The sequence below is a fragment of the Euleptes europaea genome, chromosome 21 (genome assembly GCF_029931775.1).
Source record: "Euleptes europaea isolate rEulEur1 chromosome 21, rEulEur1.hap1, whole genome shotgun sequence".
Lineage (NCBI taxonomy): Eukaryota > Metazoa > Chordata > Lepidosauria > Squamata > Sphaerodactylidae > Euleptes > Euleptes europaea.
This window is the reverse complement of record NC_079332.1, coordinates 1175881-1195906: the sequence shown is the minus strand read 5'-3', so window position 1 is coordinate 1195906 and position 20026 is coordinate 1175881. Positions and strand designations below refer to the sequence as shown.

The 20026-nt window shown below is 55.2% G+C and overlaps 1 protein-coding gene across 1 annotated transcript; it reads right to left on the bottom strand.

The window, feature by feature from the left end:
• Nucleotides 1–1416: 1416 nt before the first annotated feature.
• TRAF7 (TNF receptor associated factor 7) lies at nt 1417–18449 on the bottom strand. The gene is made up of 22 exons (XM_056866537.1): nt 18329–18449; nt 18050–18107; nt 16983–17074; nt 15155–15271; nt 14294–14386; nt 12583–12616; nt 12267–12450; nt 11733–11867; nt 10809–11026; nt 10041–10114; nt 9746–9794; nt 9367–9494; nt 8529–8611; nt 7482–7521; nt 7206–7322; nt 6188–6310; nt 5940–6059; nt 5596–5727; nt 4531–4650; nt 3795–3833; nt 2578–2600; nt 1417–1645 (listed from the first exon to the last, which is right to left on the bottom strand). The coding sequence occupies exons 1-22, from the start codon at nt 18407–18409 to the stop codon at nt 1417–1419; spliced, it is 2289 nt and encodes a 762-aa protein (XP_056722515.1). The 5' UTR covers nt 18410–18449.
• Between the last annotated feature and the right edge of the window lie 1577 nt (nt 18450–20026).

Sequence of the window (20026 nt, the reverse complement as noted above, 5' to 3'; positions counted from 1 at the left end):
CAACGGCGGGGGACTACAGAATGGGAGCAGCTAGTCTGGAACACTTCCGGTCAATGTTGCCGGGGGGACCCGGCTGGCTGTTACGCTTCCTGGCACCGAAAGCGGGGGGGACTACAGAACGGGGGCAGTTAGTCTAATAACACTTCCGGTCACTGTTCCCGTGGGGACCTTGTCGGCCGTGACACTTCCGGGCAACGGAAGCTGTTGCGGACTACAGAACGGGGGCAGTTAGTCTAGTAACACTTCCGGTCACTGTTGCCGGCGGACCCTAGCTAGATGTAACGCTTCCGGGCAACGGAAGCGGTTGCGGACTACAGAACGGGAGCATTAAGTCTAGTAACACTTCCGGCCAATGTTACCGAAGGGACTTGGCTGACTGTTACGCTTTCGTGCACCGGACTACAGAACGGGGGGCAAGGATTCAATGTTACGCTTCCGGTCCACGGGACAATGGGGACTGATTTGGCTGTGACACTTTTGGGCACCGTTGCCATGGAAACAGGAGGCGCGGCCGTCCGGGGCTCCCATGATCCCGCTGCCCAAGCGGCCGAGCCCTGGAGAGGGGGTGCTGCCATCCCGTGGCCGAATTAATGAATTGCAACCGGGAGGCCACGTGACCCCCATAGGCCAGATTTGCCCGACCTCTTCCCGCCTCGGAGGCTGAGCCGCCCCAGAAGGCGCCCTAGGGGGGGGGGGAGACGCCTGGCCAAAGAGGCCCGGATGACTGGCCGCAACCTCGTCTTCAGGCCTCATCCACAGAGTGGTGGTGGGGGGAAGAACGCACATGCGCAGAGGAACAGCCCTGGGCTGCTGCGGCTCAGAAACCCGGGCAGGAGATGCTGCCGCCTTGTGGCCCAGCTCGGAACTGCGCGGCCGTCCGGGGCTCCCATGAACCCGCTGCCCAAGCGGCCGAGCCGTGGAGAGGGGGTGCTGCCATCCCGCGGCCGAATTAATGAATTGCAACCCGGAGGCCACGTGACCCCCATAGGCCAGGCTTGGCCCGACCTCGCCCCGCCTCGGAGGCTGAGCCGCCCCAGAAGGCGCCCTGGGGAAATCCTCGGCCCAAGAGGCAAGGGAAGTGGTTGCAGCCTCGACGCCCGGTCTCATCTGAAGGCGGCGGTCTGAGCGGCCTGGGCCCTTCTGCTCCTCCCAGGGGCTGTCGGTGCATTGTGAGACCCGCCACCCCAGCCCCAGAGTCGTGTCCACGGAGACCTTCATTGCAAAGCCGCTGTTGCATTTTCTTTTCTTTTTTTTATAATTTTATTTTTATAATATAAAACAAAATAAACAAACAATAATAACAAAACAAGATAAAAAGGAAATACAAAAGAGTATCAATTATAAAAGTATCAATTATAATTATACAAGATTATAAAATTCAACAAAGCAAAAATACCCTTTTGACCCTCCACCTGCTCAGAAACCCGGGCAGGAGATGCTGCCGCCTTGTGGCCCAACCCGGGAACTGCGCGGCCGTCCGGGGCTCCCATGAACCCGCTGCCCAAGCGGCCGAGCCGTGGAGAGGGGGTGCTGCCATCCCGTGGCCGAATTAATGAATTGCAACCTGGAGGCCACGTGACCCCCATAGGCCAGGCTTGGCCCGACCTCGCCCCGCCTCGGAGGCTGAGCCGCCCCAGAAGGCGCCCTGGGGGGGGGGGGGGAGACGCTAGGCCGAAGAGGCCCGGATGAGCGGCCGCAACCTCGACTTCAGGTCTCCGCCACAGAGTGGTGGTGGGGAAAAGAGCGCACACCCCGTTGCCGTGGATGGTTCTATGCTTTTGTGTCAGCCCTCGTGATGGGCCCTTTGCGTTAGGATAACACGGCAGCGTGACAGGTTATGTAAATGCACTTGCTGTGCTTGCACACCTCTCTTGTATCCCTTTCAATCTGGAGAGTTTGGTAATGGCTACTCGGTGGGTGTCCCGTGAACTCCTGCATGGCAGGGAAGAATCACACCTGGAGGAGGGGGGACAGCTGGGCAGTGAAACAACCCCCCCACCACCACTCCCCAGCTGGGAAGGAAGTTTGTCGCTTACTCCGAGAAGCCAGAGCCGGCTGGTCTATTCGCCACTCAAAAGTTCATCGGGCCACCCTGGGCGATGCTGTGGTCCGGGGAAAGGAGCAGCTGGGGAACCCCTTTTGGCAAGAGCACAGCGTGGGGAGTCCAGCACCACCACCATCTTGGCCCTTTGCTCCAGTCCCTCACATGCCCTGGAGGCTTTGAGAGTCTGTGAAAGGAAGGCACTGTCGCCTCCAGGCCTGCCAAGGGGACAGTGAGAACAGGGGACCACCGATGGTGCAAATGGCTCTCCGCTGCCCCCTTGAATACACATGAAAGCCCCTCACTGATCCTCACAAGGCACCTCAACCCCCACAGACGCTTGACAAGAACGCGTGCACACCTAAAAGAGTGGTCCGGTTTTTTATTGTCAAGGAAGAAAAAAAGTCCAAATCTATATCACAATTTTAAAAACAGTAGAAAATGTCGTTACAAACACAAACGGTGGCCTTTCCTCCCCATCTCTGCACCGAGGAGGCCACTGTGACATGTTCTGTGTGCAGACAGGCTCGCGGTACCTGATGTGGCAGAGGAGTCGTACCTGGTTAACATGAGGGGAGGTGGGGGGTGAGGAGACGGGTCTCCCATTTCAGCAGTGGGCACAATTGAAGGAGCTAGCAGATAAATACAGAGAGGAGCCCAGAGACCGAGTCTGCCTCCGGCACTGGAGTGTGCAGGGTGCTTTGGCAGCACGTGAGCTGCCCGGTCCAACCCCCATTCAGCCCGTCGGTTCCCTCCGGCAAACCCAGGAGACCTGGGAGTCCACAATCGCTGAGACACTGGCAGACTAGGGCACCAACCGTCCTGCCACACCACCAGGGGCCGAGCATGTGGCACAGGGGCAGCCTGCTGAGGTATGTGGGTGCTGTGGCACTGTCTCGCGGGTGGCTTCAGAGATAAGCAAAGTAGTGTGTCAAGTGAGAGCCAAGGGGGGTATTTGGTAGTCCAGCATCTCAGCATGGGCAGCGGCATCTGCTAGCAAGTCCAGACCTGCAGGGGGAGGAAGGTCGTCAGAACCAAGAGGAAGAGGCCTGCCCACCACGGCTTGCTATCAAGCCTTCCTCAGCTACACTCCGCCCGACCACAGAAGGGTCCCAGAACAGCACCTAGGAAATTCTAATCAAGAAGGAGTTGTTTTCTGTTGCCCCAGAAGGTCAGACCAGAACCAACAGGTTGAAATTAAATCAAAAGTTTCCATCTAGGCATTAGGAAGATTTTCCTCTGTTAGAGCGGTTGCTCAGTGGAACAGGCTTCCTCGGGAGGTGGTAAGTGCTCCTTCCCTGCAGGTTTTGAAGCAGAGGCTGGATGGCCACCTGTCAGCCATGCCGATTCTATGACCTTAGGCAGATCACGAGAGAGAGCGTCTTCTTGGCCATCTTCTGGGCATGGAGTAGGGGATCACTGGGGGGGGGGAGGCAGTTGTGAATTTCCTGCATTGTGCAGGGGGTTGGACTAGATGAGCCTGGTGGTCCCTTCCAACTCTATGATTCTAGGACTTCTCACAGGATCCGAAAGGAACCAGGCCTGCACAGCTGGTCGACATGTCGTGCTCAGTGCGTTCCCCCCACCCCCTGCAGGCTCAACAGCACCTTAGCCTTGTGTGCGGTCTCTGAGGGAAAGGCTGAGTGCCGCTGTACATGGCACCCAGTGTCTGGCCTGGCCCTACGCTGTTCCGTTGGCAAGAAGAAATCTAGTGCCAAATTCAGAAAGCAATGCATCCGCACGTCGATCTTACCAGCAGGAAGATGCTTTGTGTCACAGTCAGCAGCCCCAGCTACAAAAACAATTTGTGGGACACAAGCCCAAGTTTCGCTCCACGAGACTTGGAACTCCCTGCCCTAGGATGTGGTGATGGCTGCCAACTTGGAAGGCTTGAAGAGGGGAGTGCACATGTTCATGGGGGAGAGGGCTATCCATGGCTACTAGTCAAAATAGATACTTGTCATGATGCATACACCTATTCTCTCTAGGCTCAGAGGAACATGCCAAATATATTGGGTAGTGTGGAACACAGGCAGGATGCTGCTGCTGCAGTTGCCTTATTTGTGGGCTTCCTAGAGGCACCTGGTTGGCCACTGTGTGAACAGACTGCAGGACTTGATGGACCTTGGTCTGATCCAGCAGGGCTTTTCTTATGGTCTTATGACTGCAAAATGTCAGCTTTTAAATGAAAAGACAGCCCCAGCCAGCTCTCCCTACAAGTTGCAAGGGGGAAGGCACAAAGGTGGTATCTCGGCGGGCCAGAAACCACCCCAGTGCATCGCCCCGGCCCCTCCGATGCACCTAGCAGATGACAGCATGATGAAAATGTTCCAATAAAGACCATCTATTGTGACTGGAGGTGCATTCGAATTTTTGGCGGGGAAACCAGGGATACCAGAGTCCCTTTCCACACACACAGACTTTGGGGATGCCAGGCGGTCACCCACCTGCTGCCCCTCACATTCACACACACACGGAGGGGGGCTTACCTTGACTGTGCTGTCCACGGCACCCGAGAACAAGCGTCCCCTGGAGACGGCCAGTGCTGTGACGCTGCCCTGGTGGCGCAGGAGTGTTTGCGTACAAATCATGTTGTCCATGCTCCACACCTGCACGCCGAGAGACAACCCATGGAGGAGAGTGAGAGACCCAAGAAATACTCTCAGGCCTACCAAGACTCTCTCTGGCCTACTCATTAAATTTGCAGATTACACCAAATTGGGAGGAGTAGCGAACACACCAGAAGAGACAGAATTCAACAAGATCTGAACACACTGGAAAAGTGGCTGGATGTGATCAAGATGCAATTCCACAAGGATAAGTGTTGAGTTCTACATCTGTGTCACAAAAATGAGGGACATGCATACTGGATTGGGGGATACACTTCTGAGTAGCAGTGGGTGTGAACGAGATCTTGGGGTACGGGTGGACCGTAAGCTGAATATGAGCAGCCAGTGTGATTCAGCGACAAAAATGGCTAATGCAATCTTGGAGTGCATCAACAGAGGCATAACATCCAACTCACAGTGTAGTTCTGTACACTGCATTGGTAAGGCTGCACCTGGAGTATTGTGTGCAGTTCTGGAGCCATCACTTCAAAAAAGATATGGACACAATTGGAGCAGGTGCAGAGGAGAGTGACGAGGATGATTAAGGGCCTGGAGACCAAGCCCTATGAAGAAGGGCTGAGGGACTTGGGCATGATCAGTCTGGAGAAAGGGTTGAGGGGGGACAGGATTGTTCTAAGTATTTGAAGGGCTGAGCCAGCGCTCTCAGAGGGGCTGAGTCAATGGCTCTGGGCTTGCTTCTCTCAGGCTACCCTTCAGCACTGGATTGTGGAATCAGCAGCACACAAAAGCATGCGACAGGCTGGGCATCTTGCTACGTGAACAGGAAAACTGCCACCATGCAACCCAGATGGCTACGCCGCTAACCCTTCCCTGCTCCTCCAGAGTGGGCCCAGCCTCAGAGTGGGCCCACTCCTCCACTTCTTCCTCCCCAGCATGCCACCCTCGGAACACGCAGCCCCCGCCACAGCAGTTCAGGGACCGTACCCGCAGGGACCTGTCGTACGACGCGCTAAACACTTTGGTTTGGTCAGGCGTGGAGATGACCGCCAGGGCGTACACGGTGCCCACGTGTCCCGTCAGCGTGCGCACTTGCTCCTTGGATTCAATGTCCCACACCTGCAAGCAAAAGGACCGATCAAGCTCCGATCAAGCATCGCCTTCCAAACACTCCAGCTGCCCCAGCCGCTCCTCCCGGGGGCTGCTTGCAAATGAGCATAGCAAGAGATTCCCGACCGCTGCTGGGAAACCCTTCCCACGGCCACCTGGTGGTCTGCGAGACAGTCTATAAACCGCCAAGGGGGGCACCCATGCGCCTCACCCGCCCTTACATGGATGAGATTCTCATAGGTGCCGCAGACGATGTGGTGGTTGGTGACAGCGATGGAGTAGACGCTCCCACCTGACGTCTGCAGGACGTGCACGCACTCCAGATTGCGGATGTCCCAGATCTGGGGGGCAAAGGAACAAAAGGGCTGGTGGGGGGGGCGATTCCCACAGAGAGCGGGGCGGCTGCCCTCCTTCCGTTCAGCTGTTGGGGCAGTCACAAGACCGCGGGGGCAACTGGGGACATACCAACCTTGATCGTTTGATAGGACCCGCTGTAGAGATGGTTCTGGGAGGCCACCAGTGCCCGGACCCAGTGGTTCAGCCCCGTCAGCTCCTTCTTCAGCTTCAGCTCCGTGCCCACGATGTCCCAGACCTAGACAAAGGAAGGAAGACCCCCACCGTGCCTTCAACATGGGCACAAAGCCCTCGGTTAAAACCCTCATTGCAAAGGTGGGAGGGGGCAGTGTGCGCATGAACCCAAGGCCGGGAGACAGCACAGTCTCCCTCCAGGACACTGCGGAGAAACCGCTGCTCCGTCTCAAGTTGTCTCCGCACACACGCATACACACAGGGGAGAGAGAGTAAACAAAGTGACCTTTTCCTCCTCTCAAAATACCAGAACTTGGGGGGTGCCCAATGAAGTTGACGGGCAATAGATTCAGGATGGACAAAAACAAAATACTTCTGTATTCAACGGATGAGGAATTCACTGCCAGCAGATGTGGTGTTAAAGGGGGATTAAACAGATTCATGGTCTATCAGTTGCTACTAGCCACTGCTACTATGCAGTAGCTACAGTTGACTACAGGGAACCTCCATATTCAGAAGCAGTCAACCTCTGAATCCCAGTGCCGGGAGCCAGCATAGGGGAAAGCGTCAGCCTCTATGCCCTGTTGCTGGCCCTGCAGAGGAATTGGTTGGACCCTGTGTGAGACAGGAGGCTAGACCAGAAGGACCCTCACTGGACTGATCCAGCAGGGCTCTTCTGAGGTGCTCAGCCTCGTCGCTTTGACTTGGGGAAATGAGAAGGCACCTCAAACAAGCTGGGGGGATTTCCTTGGCCGATCTGCCGGCCAAACAGACAGAGGGAGCAGAACGGGAGGGAGAAGAGAGGCCAGGGTTGGGGAAAACAGCGGTAGGAGTTGCCCAAGGCAACAATGGCCATTGGCAAGCAAAGGCTGAGGGCAGGAAGCTCGGCAGGCAGGCAGCCGTCCTGGGGGGACTGCCTGGGAAGGCCAAGGCCCCAGCGGGCTCCACCCCGCACTCACCTTGATAGCTTTTAGGGAGCCGCTGAACAGCATGTTGTGCGAGGAGACCAGAGTACATACCGGGTTGTCATGGGCACGTATGGTGTTGACCTTCTGCAAGGTTTGAATATCCCAGACCTGCAATTTGGGGGTGGGAGGGAGGGAGAACACCAGGAAACAACCTGCTGAGCAGCCTCTTCACAGCACGGAGGGAAGACGGCTCCTCGCAGGCTGCAGCCCGCAGCTAAACCAGCACCAGCCATGGTCGGCTCCCCTCTCCCAGGCCAGGAAACTTACAATGATGGTGCAGTCCGCAGAGCCACTGTAAAGCTTGTTCCTGGGGAAAGGGCAAGGAAAGGGCTTCAGGACGGCAGCTTGGAACCCCTGAGCCTGCAGCCCCCAGGAAGAAGGGCCGCCAAGGCAGTCAGCAGCCACGATGGGCCTAGCTGAGATGGCACAGCCGGGTGGACTTTGTGGATTGTTAACACAACGGCTACTGGCCCCACTCTGCGGTAGTGCAGGAAAACACAGAGCGAGGACCATTCTTGACAATCTGGACTTTAGAAAAAGAAGTTTCTAGACCTCGTGGCTGCAAGCGGGTGAGCTGCCTGCTCAAGCCTCGCTGGCCAGACGGGTTGCAGGATAAGACCACCGGTGAGGCCAGCGGGGCTCCTGGCCTCTCCAGGATCAAGGCAGAGTTAGGCACAATGAGAACTCAGGGAGAGATGCTCAGTGACTGGGGCACCCCACACAGTCCCTCCCTTCGCACAGACCTCACCTTGCCCACCGGGAGGATTGTCGGTTCAGCTACAGGGCAGCTCAATTCCCCGCCCCCCTTGCAATGGTAGCAGCAGCAACCCAGGTCAGGCTGGTAGTGCTCCGCACGCCCCAGGGTGCTGCTGGCCAATCTAAGCATTGTCAAAAGTAAACAGCGCTATGGCCTTAACCCAATTACTAAAGGCCCTGCTCATTCTTAACTTACTTTACAAATAGGGCACAGTATAGAAGTCTTCATTTTAATTTACTATAGGACACAAACAAATATTAAACAAGTTAATACATTACATAAAAAAATACATACAAAAAACCTTTTGGGACGATCATTCAAATGTACTTGTGGTCTATAGGACGACCATTCAAATATATTTTAGATCGATCTATATACTGTGCCCTATTTGTAAAGTGTTAAGACTAAGCAGGACCTTTAGTAATTGGGATAAAGCTATAGTGCTGTTTCCTTTTGACAATTCATATACCTTACAGCATGATTGCGTTTTGCCTATTTGATTGGCCAATCTAAGCAGGCGAACATGCAAAGCGTGGCTCTCCCAGCTTCTGACTCACCCCTGGATGCAGAGCGCCAGGACAATCCCGTCGTGGCCCTCCAAGGTCTTTTGGCACTTGTATGTGGTGCAGGTATCCCACACCTAACAGGAAAGAGAAGGGTCAGGGGGGCGGCACTCCAGAGCGGTGGGGAGCCGGGCCAAGAAGCCCAGCAGGCGGCCAAAGCAGGAAACAGCCGGGCTGCTTTCTCTCAGCCTGAAAGACGGGAAGAGCAGTCGCGCACCTGCTTTCCCCTCTTTCAGGCAGGCACAAAAGGCACAGGAAAGGAACGGGCAGGTTTCCTCAAGAGTTCGAGAACAAAGAACTGCAAGCCCCAGCAATTCTCGCTATGGTTTCTGGGCAGAGGCGACAGAGTCCGCCTCCGAACAAGGGCAGGGCCGGCCTGGTGAGCGGGGTTTGTGGGCATGTGGAGTGGTGATTACGCCAGCCGATGCGTCATCACAGTAACTGGCATCAGGGGCACACTGACATTTGGACTGCTTATTTGGAGGGAGGACAATTGTTGGGTCGGTGAAAAAAGCTGGGCCGAAGAGAAAGGGGCGGAATGGTGAGCAACGGAAAGCAGGCACTCTACTGAGGAGAACTCAGCCGACAGAAGGATCCCAGAAGTGGAAACTTGGAAGCCCTCAAGGACAAAAACGCACAACACAGCATACAGTTGGTCCAAGACTGTGAGCGGGTCGACGCGCCCCTCACCCCTCGCCCGGCAGCTCTTGCTCTGCTGTTGACTCAAGTGCCCAGATGAAGAGAAAGAGGCCTGCAGACATGGTGGGGATAAATTGCCCCCACCTCCGCCTGTGCCTGGCCACTAGCTTGAAGTGGCCTGGCGCTCGCTCACCTTAATGGTTTTGTCAGAAGAGCCGCTGAAGAGCAAGTCTCCGATAGAGTAGACGCACAGGCACCAGACGGGGCCCTGGTGCCCAACAAAGGTGCCTTTGCACTTGAAGATCTGCTGGGGATCGTAGGCTGTGAAGAGGAAGGGAGAAAAGGCACGTCAGTGGGAGAGCTGCAGTCAAGCTGAGCCCCCCAACACTGGACAAGACACCTGGAAGACTCCTTTCATTGTGACCCCCTCTCAGCACAACAGACTGAAATGCCATGCCAGAAACATGCCGTGAATTTTTTAAAGAATGTCCACAATCTGGCAACTTTAGACGACCATAATCCTGATAACCCAGCTGGTTACGCATAAGAGAGAGACGCAACAGGATACTCACAGCCCAAGATCCCCATATTTAGCCGGGCGTTGATGTGGGACAACTCATCCTGAAAAGACACAGCACATAGCAGGTGAGGTAGGCGGCAGCTCACACAGGGGCCACGGGGCACAGGAGGAGGCCACCAACCCTCACAGGGCAAAATCACCCGTCCTTCGACACAGCCCAGAAGGGAGACTCAGACAGAGGACATTTCCCCAGGGCGGAGAGCTCGAGGAAGGGAGAGGATCCCCCGCAACAATTAGAGGGGGAGGAAGGAGCCAGCCTGGCTGCTCTTGCAAGTGACGACACTCACGTTCAGCATGGAGGCGTCCCGCCGGAACTCCATCATGTCCTCGTTGAGCTTGCTCTGGTTCTCGTCCAGCACGTCTGCACAGCAACAAGCAGGAAATTTTTGACATCCCAATTCCAGCGGGCGGATTTGTCGCCGTATGTACAGGCCGCACAGACACACCACCCGGCCCTATGGATATCACAGCTCTCCAGCACCCCTGAAGGCAGCTGGGAGTCTTGTGAGCTGTCAGCCAAGATTGCACCGGCTCACTCCTGTAGCAACTCCCTCCCAAGAGGGCCCGCTGTACCCAGCCCTGCAGAGACTGCTGAGAACACCTCCAGGGCACGCTCTCGGCCCTAGGTGTTGAATCCATCAGCCACGTTTCTACACTACCATCCTTCCAAAAACCTCAAGGTGGCAGAGGCAGGGTGTCCCATCACCCCACCACCACCACATTCTATCCTCATAACCACCTCGGGAGGGAGGTTCGGCTGCTTGCTTGACATCACCTAGCCAGCTGCAGGGTCGGTCCCAGCAAGGGTCCCTCTGATCTATGCCTCTACTCCACAGGGGCTCTGTTCACAAACTGCCTGAGAGATGCAGGGGGGTCAAGGGGCAGTGCCGGGGGTCGGTCAAGGGGCAGTGCCGGCCCCGTGGGCAATGCCGACCAACACAGAGTGCCAGCGTGCAGTCTGAAAACCACCCCTCGGTCCTCAGGCCGATCACCCTGGGCAGGGTTGCCCCCCGGGTCTTGGCGCCCCACATTCCTCTTCCCCCAGGGAGACTCACCGAACTTCATCTCCAGGTTCTTCTCCAGCTGGTCTATTTTCTCGGAGAGCTTGCCCAGCATCGAGCGCAGGAAGGCGATCTCCTGGTCCTTCTGGGCCATGGCCACCTGCATCTCGTGGAAGCGGTCATCCGTCTGCTGGAGGAACTCCTTCAGGCCCTCGAACTTGCACATCTCCAGGTGGGTCTCGTATGTGTCCTGGTTCCCGATGAACAGGCATCTGGAGGGCAGGAGAGAGGTGGAGGAGGAGGCCAGGAGACCGGCCCCTGGGCTCGGACCAGCCTCCGGCCCCCCTCTCTTTCTGCAAGACGCCTTCGCTAACCAAGCCTAGATCAACCATGATGCTCAGCGGCTTAGAACACAGGGGCCTGGAGATCCCTGAGTAGCGACACCACTTTCCTGCACAGTTCCTCGTCCTACTGGTTGTTCCCCACTCTGAACACTCCCTGCTACTTTTAAAATGTTGACTGAAAAGATCAGGGGAGTGTTCTTTTTGTTTAAATTCATCATTTTCGTAAAGGAGAATATTGTCAACGGCATTCTGTGCTCCTGACGGAGATTTCAGCACAGTGCAGCGCAGCGCAGGCTGCATGGCTGGGCCACCCTCCTTGCTGCACTGCTTTGCTTGTGCTAAGAGAGAGAGAGAAAGGCAGCAAACGACAAGTCAGGGCTTCTCTCTGGTCCCCAGGTTAAGGACTGCGGGTTGGATCCACACTAGATTTTCTGCTGTTGGATCCAACTCTAGGATTTCAATCTCTTTTTGGCAATGTATCGAGAGAATGCGTGTAGCTTCTCTGGAAAGAACTGCACAACCTGTAAGAGGTTCTCGCCGCTGAGGTCTGGCGCAGAAGCTTCAGGCGACCCGAGCAGAGCGCGATCGGCGCGCCCCCCCCCCCCCCATGCGTGCTGAGCCGAGGAGAGCTTACCCATATTTGGAGTGGGGACACTTGATGTGCTCACACTCCTTGAGGTGCGCCTCCAAGTTCATCTTGAGAAGGGGCGGGCAGCTCGGGTTGTTGGGACACCGCACCGGCCGATAGTCGCAGCTGCCTTCATGGTCCCTGGGCGAGGGAGAGAGAGAAGAAGAAGAGGTGGTTTTTTTATATGCCGACTTTCTCTACCACTTAAGGGAGACTCAAACCGGCTTACAATCACCTCCTCTTCCCCTCCCCACAACAGACACCCTGTGAGGTAGGCAGGGCTGAGAGCTCGAAGAGAGCTGTGACTCGCCCAAGGTCACCCAGCTGGCTTCATGTGTTGGAGCGGGGAAACGAATCCAGCTCACTCGATTAGCCTCCACTGCTCATGTGGAGGAGTGGGGAATTGAACCCAGTTCTCCAGATCACAGTCCACTGCTCCAAATCACCACTCTTAACCACTACACCAAGGGGTTTCGAGGCCCAAGGAACACACCGAGAGCCTGGGAAGCGGCCAGCTACTGGGACATGTGGGCGACTTACTTCCTGGCACTCAGTTTGATAGTGAAGGGGCACCCGCGGGCGTCCACTTCGAAGGCAGAAGGCTTGCTGCTCGCCACGGGCCGGCAGCCGTATTTGCAGTGGATGAAGAGCTCTCCGATCTGTTCGGCCACGGCAATGTTGTTGACAACCACTGTCAGTTTGGCATTGTCCACCGGGCACTTCTCTGAGAAGAGACATCAACACGAGTGGGTAAGAATGCCTAAAGGACACGGGGCAGTGCCCGCCCCTCGCAAGGCAGACTGCATTTTGCAGGGGGACCCAAGAGAAAGAGAAGCGGCTTCATTCAGGGACCTACCAGAGGTTAAGGCACATCTCCTGCAAAACGTGTGCTGTAAAGAGAGAACGCAGAGATGGTAAGCAAGGATTTCGCAGCCATGGCCTCCAAAGAGCTCATTGGTGGGGACTACCCTTATTGGTTCTCCTCTGCACCTGGATCTTCACAGGTAGACTGCTTCTACACATGAAGGTTTTGTTTAGCTATCTCGAATCATAGTTCTCGATGCACCCATCCTCATGAGACACCTTGTCCCCCAACTCCACTGAAGGCCTCAACCCCCACCCCACAGATGAACTGGACCATCGCCACCTGCCCCTTGATAGGATGCAGATCTAAAGACATAATGGAAAGGGGCGCATTAGAGAGCCAAATATGTAAGACACAAAGGTCAGATGTTGTGTTGGAGAAAAGTGTCACGGACCACAGGAAATCGAAAGAGATGCTGCAGACTTAGAAGATGCATTCATTTACTGGCAAGAAAACATGCCAGAGGGGACCTTTTCAACCTCCCCCACCACAACACACAAATTGGGCTTCTTTCCTCTTTGCTGCCTGGCAAACTGACCTGCCAGCATGTCTTTTCGCTCCTCACCTGATTTTGTTTGCTTGATCTTAGCACAGAGGAGGTGGGAGAAGGCTAGTATGAAGAACAAATGGGACTCACTCCTTGCGACGCTTTGAGAACATGTTCTCGCTACCCAAGGAGAACAGAAAAGGGACCCTTTCGGACTACGGAGAAGCACCAGGAGAGAGAGAGGAAACGGCTGGCCGTGGAGCTCAGCTGGGCTGCAGCCACCGGCATCCTTCTCCCGAGCACTCTTGGCGCAGTGCGATTACAGCCTGGGGTTATTCGCGCTCACTTCCCTTTCCTGGCCTGCACAGCTGCAGAGCACCCTCTCTCTCCAGCGGCGACGGAGCGGGGCCTGCGAATCAAGCCAGCCAGCTTCCAACTGCTCTTTTTTCCCCAGGAAAATAAAACAAAAACACTGCAGGGGGAACGGCTGAAAGAGCCAGGGAAGTTCTGCGGGCAGCGAAAAATGCTTTCAGTTGAGCTCAGGAGAGACATGGCCCTTCCCTTCTGCTGATGGGTCTCCTGCCGGGTACACCCTGACCCTTGGACAAGTCAAGGCAGACCACAGCCTCCCTTTGCCACCCCCCAAATATCATCCATTTTCAGCGGCAGAAGGTTGCCCACGTCTCAGTCCCAGGACTCTTCCACACCTGCTACACAAGAGCCATTTTCACTGGCATTGATGGGGGTTGAACCCGGAACTTTCTGCAAACACCAGAGTTTCCCCACCCAGCTCAAAGAACACGTGAACACATGAAGCTGCCTTATACAGAATCAGACCCTTGATCAATCCAAGTCAGTATTGTCTGCTCAGATGGGCAGCTGCTCTCCTGGGTCCCAGGCAGAGGTCTTTCCCATCACCTACTTGTCTAGTCCCTTTAACTGGAGATGCCGGGATTAAACCTGGGACCTTCTGCATGCCAAGCAGATGCTCTACCACTCCTGCTTGGGCAGCTGCGCTCTGACATCTGTTTTCTCAGAGGGCGTGCGCAGGACAACGGATTTGGGTCTCCAACTGGAGTGTTTCCAACCCAGATGTTACAGACGAACCATGCCCAAAACCATCCAGGAGCTGAATACAGATGCAAGACACACACCACCACCCCAATTGCCTCCCTCGCTCCCGCCAAAGCCCCTCGGCCTGCCTGGGATCCTTACCCCACAGGTGGTGATCACGGGATCCTTGAAGACGCTGCAACACAGCTGACAGCAAAGCTTCACCGAGGGCTGCTCAGCAAACACCAGCGGCTCCTGAATGGGCAGGGGGGGAGGAGAGTGTTCTAGTAAAATGGCAAGCTTTGCCCCTCCCACTCCAACTCAGCTGCACTATCAACTGGGGGGGGGGGAAGAGATTTTAGCAGTAATGGTGAGACCACCGAAGCCAGAATGCCTCCTTGGCAAAGAGCAACCCCTCCTTCTAGAGCTTGAGCCCCCAACCATGAAGCACCTGCCTTCCTCTGTGGAAAAAACGACCCAAAGAGGTTTAGCCCGAGGGCATCTCTGGCCGACTCATGGCTCCTGCCCACGGATGCTCGCACAGAGCTGTGCTCTGGGCTGCACGCAGGAATGACATTTCGAGTTCGTGGGAGCGGCACCCTAGAAATGCTTCTGTTTGAGCTTCCGGGCATGAGAGAGGCTGGCCACGGCTGGCTCCAGTGCCCAGAGCTGGGTTTGACCACATGTTGCCATTGAGGGGCCCCCACCTGGCACCAGACAGAGGCCCCGCCCCCTAGCCTCTCAGGATTCAACATTCACGGCCACCCAAGTGGCAATCAAAGTAAGGAAGGGGAAGGAGAGGAATCTGGGGCCAAAGAGGATGCTGGTGTTACCAGGAATCAGGAAGAGACTGTCCCACTTGGGGGACAATGGAAGAACCGTGGGGACAGCGCCCGGCACAAACCCATGTGACCAATGACCTTCTCCCGCAGGGCCTCTCCTTCGAGACCCCACCTCTGCCTCACACAAGCCCTGCGTCGGCCTCACTTTACGCACAACTCCCCCTGGCCCCCAAATACCTACTGGCTCCTCCTCTTCCTCGTGGAGAGAGAAAGTCGAGCGCAGGGACATGTTGGATTCGGAGTGCAGCGAGCGGACGGAGATGGCCGAGTCGGACCGGCGAGGAGTGCTGATAGGGGGCTGAAGAGAGAAACGGCATGAGAAAGCGGATAAAGCGTGGCACCTTGTTCACCCGGGCTGTTCAGAAAGGGCTCCGAGGGCCGAATCTTGCCCACAGACGTCTCCCCTTAAATTCAGATCTCAGAAGTATCCCAATCCCCCTTTCGCTTAACAAAATGCAAAACACACCACCAGGGCTATACATGAGCCATTCAAGGGCGAGGGGAAGGAGGGGAGAATCTACACCCTGCAACCGCTTTAAGTTTGCAGGGCAGCACCCGGCTGGAATGCCCCCTCCAGCTCTCCAAAGTCCTGCAAGAGTTACAGCGCTGCCGCTCCGTCGCCGATGGGGAAGCTGCCAGGAAAACCTTTCACAACACCCGCTCTGGCAAAGCTCACAGGGCTATCAAGCGGCCGCTAAGTTGCTAAGAAGGAGGAAACCCCAATTGCAGAGCTTCTTCTTTCAAAGCCAGATTTTGTGGCCAGGACTGCATCCTGTCGCATCTCTGTGCTTCCACAAAAGGCAGTGTGCTGCATGCAGCCCGTTACTTTTCGGACCTTCCTCTGCAGCTGATGCGGCAACAAGGGAAGGCAGCGGGACTCCAGCACAGAACTGATCAGTCCACTTATTTGGGGGGAGGGGCAAACATAAACTGCCGCCACCTCAATTACTCCGAAATGGAGAGGCAAATTGGGGCCGTGGCAGATGAGAGGGAAGGAAAAGGAAAACGGCAGATCCGCTGTTTGGCCTGCAAAGTCATCATCTGGACAAGCCTTGGAGGAATGCCAGCCGATGCCCTGGAAAATGCCCCCCCTCTTTAGGCACTCACACAGTTCCCGCAGGCCGGCAAACATCCAAAGCCACAAACCCGGGCTGGGCTCCCCTTGAAAGAGTGCCACGCAGCCATGAGATGCCTCCTGAAGCAGAAGCCGCAGACTTTTGCCCCGCTGCCCAAGACCTTGCCCTGCACTCTCACCTTCCATAAATGGAACCGGCAGGATGAATGCCAGGCTTCTGCCCGGCAGCAGCCCCCGATCCTACCGAAAGCTTCTCATGCTCCTGGGCAGAGGCTCCTGGGCTCTGCCGTTTCTAAGAGTGCTCTCGGCAAGTCCTGCCAAATCGCTTTGCGTCGATGGCTGGAGACTTCCTCCAATTCAATTTGCTATGGGTTCTGGTTTCTGGCTTCCTGTTTGGGGGTGGGAGAGCCAGCCAGGCATTCTGCCTGCCAATTGCAGAGGCCGCTCGGCCTCCGGGCCTCCAGGATTGGCTCAGCAAGGGATGCTGCCAATGGAATTATACCCTCCTCTGTGTCTTTCACACAGCACCAGAGGGCCTGTTGAGAAGAACAGCGGTCAGGCTCACTCAAAGACGAATCCCAGATAACGTCAATAGGTCAGACTGGTTTCCAGAGTGGCCTGAGAGATTTCTAACGCAAAAGGCAGCAGAGGCACCCAAGGTGAAGCCGAGGCCCACAAACAAAGACAATGGTGACGGTTTAGCATTTGCAGAGTGCATCTTAAATGTTCAAATTTCTTCAACAGTCTGCACTACAACCTTGTGAGGAAGGCCAGTACTATTCTCCACAACCTATCAACCGAGGGCAGACTTAGGGCTGCTCTTCAACCTTGTAGCCGAAGCACCCTCCTTCCTTTCCTTCCTCTCCTCTCCCAGCTATGCAGGCCCTCCTGTACCCGCAACCTCCCGCCCTTCTCCCCACATTGAGGCACCCACCATGCCATCGTCCTCGTCCCGAGGGGAGTAGGTAAGCGTGCTGGAAGAGGAGGGCGTCCGGCGGTGCTGCTTGAATGTGCTGCTCCCGTCCGCTGGAAGGAGAGTGAGGACAGGCACTTGAGGCGTTCTGCAACCTGACAGGTTCGCATCGTCTATTCAGAAACTGGGGCAATTTTTTAAAAAAAATCTTCATGTCCACCCACAGATTGGGCAATGCTAGAAGAGGGGGCTCAAAACACACACCAAAAGCATCCCAGCTCACATCCGTAGCTTTTTTAACTTGGCAAAATCAGAAAACAATTGCTGACCAGGGCACAAATGTGGGACCCCTGGAAAGCTAATGTCATGATCCAAAATTCATCAGTGGGGCTGGGAAACACCTTGGCCCCCAATGCGGAAGGGCTGCCGTTCCCTTGTGGACTTCCAAAGGCAAAGCAGAGGGGCTCATGTGACACATACATGAAGCTGCCTTATACTGAATCAGACCCTTGAGGGTCCATCAAAGTTAGTACTGTCTACTCTGACTGGCAGCAGCTCTCCAGGGTCTCAGGCAGGGGTCTTTCACATCACCTACTTGCCTGGTCCCTTTAACTGGAGATGCCGGGGATTGAACCTGGGACCTTCTGCATGCCAAGCAGATGCTCAACCACTGAGCCACAGCCCCTCCCATGCAAATGCAGGAAACTGCCTTCTGCCAGGTCACCTGCTTGCTCTCTCATGGTCTCCTCTTAGGGAGTCTCTCGTCAGAGATCTCCCGTCACCTCCCACCTGATTCTTTCAACTGGAGATGCTGAGGATTGAACCGGGGACCTCCTGCACACAAAGCAGATGCTCTGCCGCTGAGCCACAGCTCAGCCAAAAGATGGACTCTAGTGCTAACCACTGCCCACAATAACAGGGGCCTCAAGAGCCCTTCTCTGCAACCCGGCAAGGCAATTCTGAGGTCTAGGGCGAAGGTGCAAAGCTGGCATTTTGGTTTCCATGGCAAGAGGGAGGGAAGTGAGACAAGCCAGGGAGCTACGGCCTCTCTGGGCAGGAGAGGAAGACGTGGAGCTCGCTGCGTTTACCTTTGGTGATGGTGGTCACTGCAGAGAACGCAGGGCCAAACGTGGTCTCCATCCTGGTCTGAAACAAAGAGAGACCCCCATTACCCTCTCAGCGCTCCTCCCCAGAGTGGGAGAGCGCTCACTCGCCTGGGGCACTGAGGAAGAGGCTGCCGTTTCCAAACAGAGCTACCCTGGGGAAGGAGGCAGCCGCTTTTTTCACGAGCGGCACTTCCAGAACCTCTTTGCGCCGGGATGGCCAGCAAGTGCCTGTTTCCCCAAAACTGCCACCATCTTTCTTACCCCGTTAGCGCTTTCTGAAGAAGCGCCGTTGGCTGTGCCACTGGGGAAACGGTTGTAGCGGGTGTTCTTGTTGGCGCTCATAATCTAGCCCCGCATTCGCCATTCGTAAAAGCTGCTGCTGGCAAAAGAAGAAAGACCGTCATACGTGACTTTATAGTGATGGATAAAGAAGTTCTCCGTCACCTTGCCACGGCAGTTCTGCTCAAGCCGATCTCAGGCTGGATCCTGCAGTCCGTTACGTTAAGCGTGGCGCCTTCCTCCCTTCTGTCGATGGGAGAAGCTCCAAAGCTTCACCGCTAGCAGAACAGACACATGGCTGGGATAAAGACAATCTCACAAGCATGCGCCAAGTGCTTTTTGGGCACTGAAGAAATTGCTAATTTGGCAGGGGAGGGGAAGCATGCACGAACTGAAGAGCCAGAGGGCACCTGATGTTTAGGAGCAGTTTTTCAGGGGGCCTAAGTGTTCCTTTGGATGTTCCTAGGCCCCGCACTTGAACACATGAAGCTGCCTTACACTGAATCAGACCCTTGGTCCATCAAAGTCAGCATTGTCTACTCAGACCGGCAGCATCTCTCCAGGGTCTCAGGCAGAGGTCTTTCACATCACCTACCCGCCTAGTCCCTTTAACTGGAGACTCCAGAGATTGAACCTGGGACCTTCTGCATGCCAAGCAGATGCTCTACCCCTTCCCCACACAGGATTCGTGACTACTATGCCTTCATGATCCACCAGAAACTTGGCAACTGATCTTCCAGACCCCGCCACGGAAAGCAATAAAAGCAATTTTTGGTGCCTTTCCACAGCCAGGTTGAACAGGATCAAGCACCAAGCCTGCTGCCTCCCCTTTGCCGCAAGACTAGCACTCACACTGACAGAAAATACAGCAGATATTTCACTGGCAGGAGCAAAGAGCTTGGTTTCGGGGGGATACCCAGCCAAGGCCTGCTCCCCCACCCTTATTCAAACTCAGCATCACAACCTGTCAACTTCCAACCAGCAAAGAAGCTTCTTCAAACCTACACATTGCCACATTCTGACACGGCGACACAACCAACCTCAACACAACAATACAGTCAAGCAAAGCAATGGAACCCAACAGCCCTTGGAGCAGAAGCGCCGTCGGTCAGCAGCTCACGCTGATCTGCTGCCAGAGTCCACTGCACTCAGGAAAAGATGGCTCCAGCAGTGACCGGGGCGGCTGGATTCCCATCCAGCCCTTTCAAGTCATCCCAAGCAGTCCGAGAAAGCAAAAAAGCAGGAGACGATCAGCACCTGTCAGATCCGCCAAAAGGCTCTTGTTCTGTTCAGGGCGCTTAAAAATTGGACAGCGACACACAGGAGCACCACAATATGTGCATGCAGAGCAGACATGAAACTGAAAAGTTTAGCCACCTGCAAGACTGAATTTGGAAAGGTACATTTGGAAAGGGGTGGGGGAGTTTTTTCAAGCCCATATCCCATAAACAAATTCCCAACGATTGTAATTTTGAGAACATGACAACAAATTGAAGAAGAATAGTTTTTTATATGCCGACTTTCTCGACCACTTAAGGGAGACTCAAACAGGCTTACAATCACATTTGAATATTGTTTGTAGATTGACAATTCTGTCTATACATTGTGATACATTTGAATATTGTTTGTATATTTATAATTCTGTCTATACATTGTAATACATTTGTATATTTATAATTC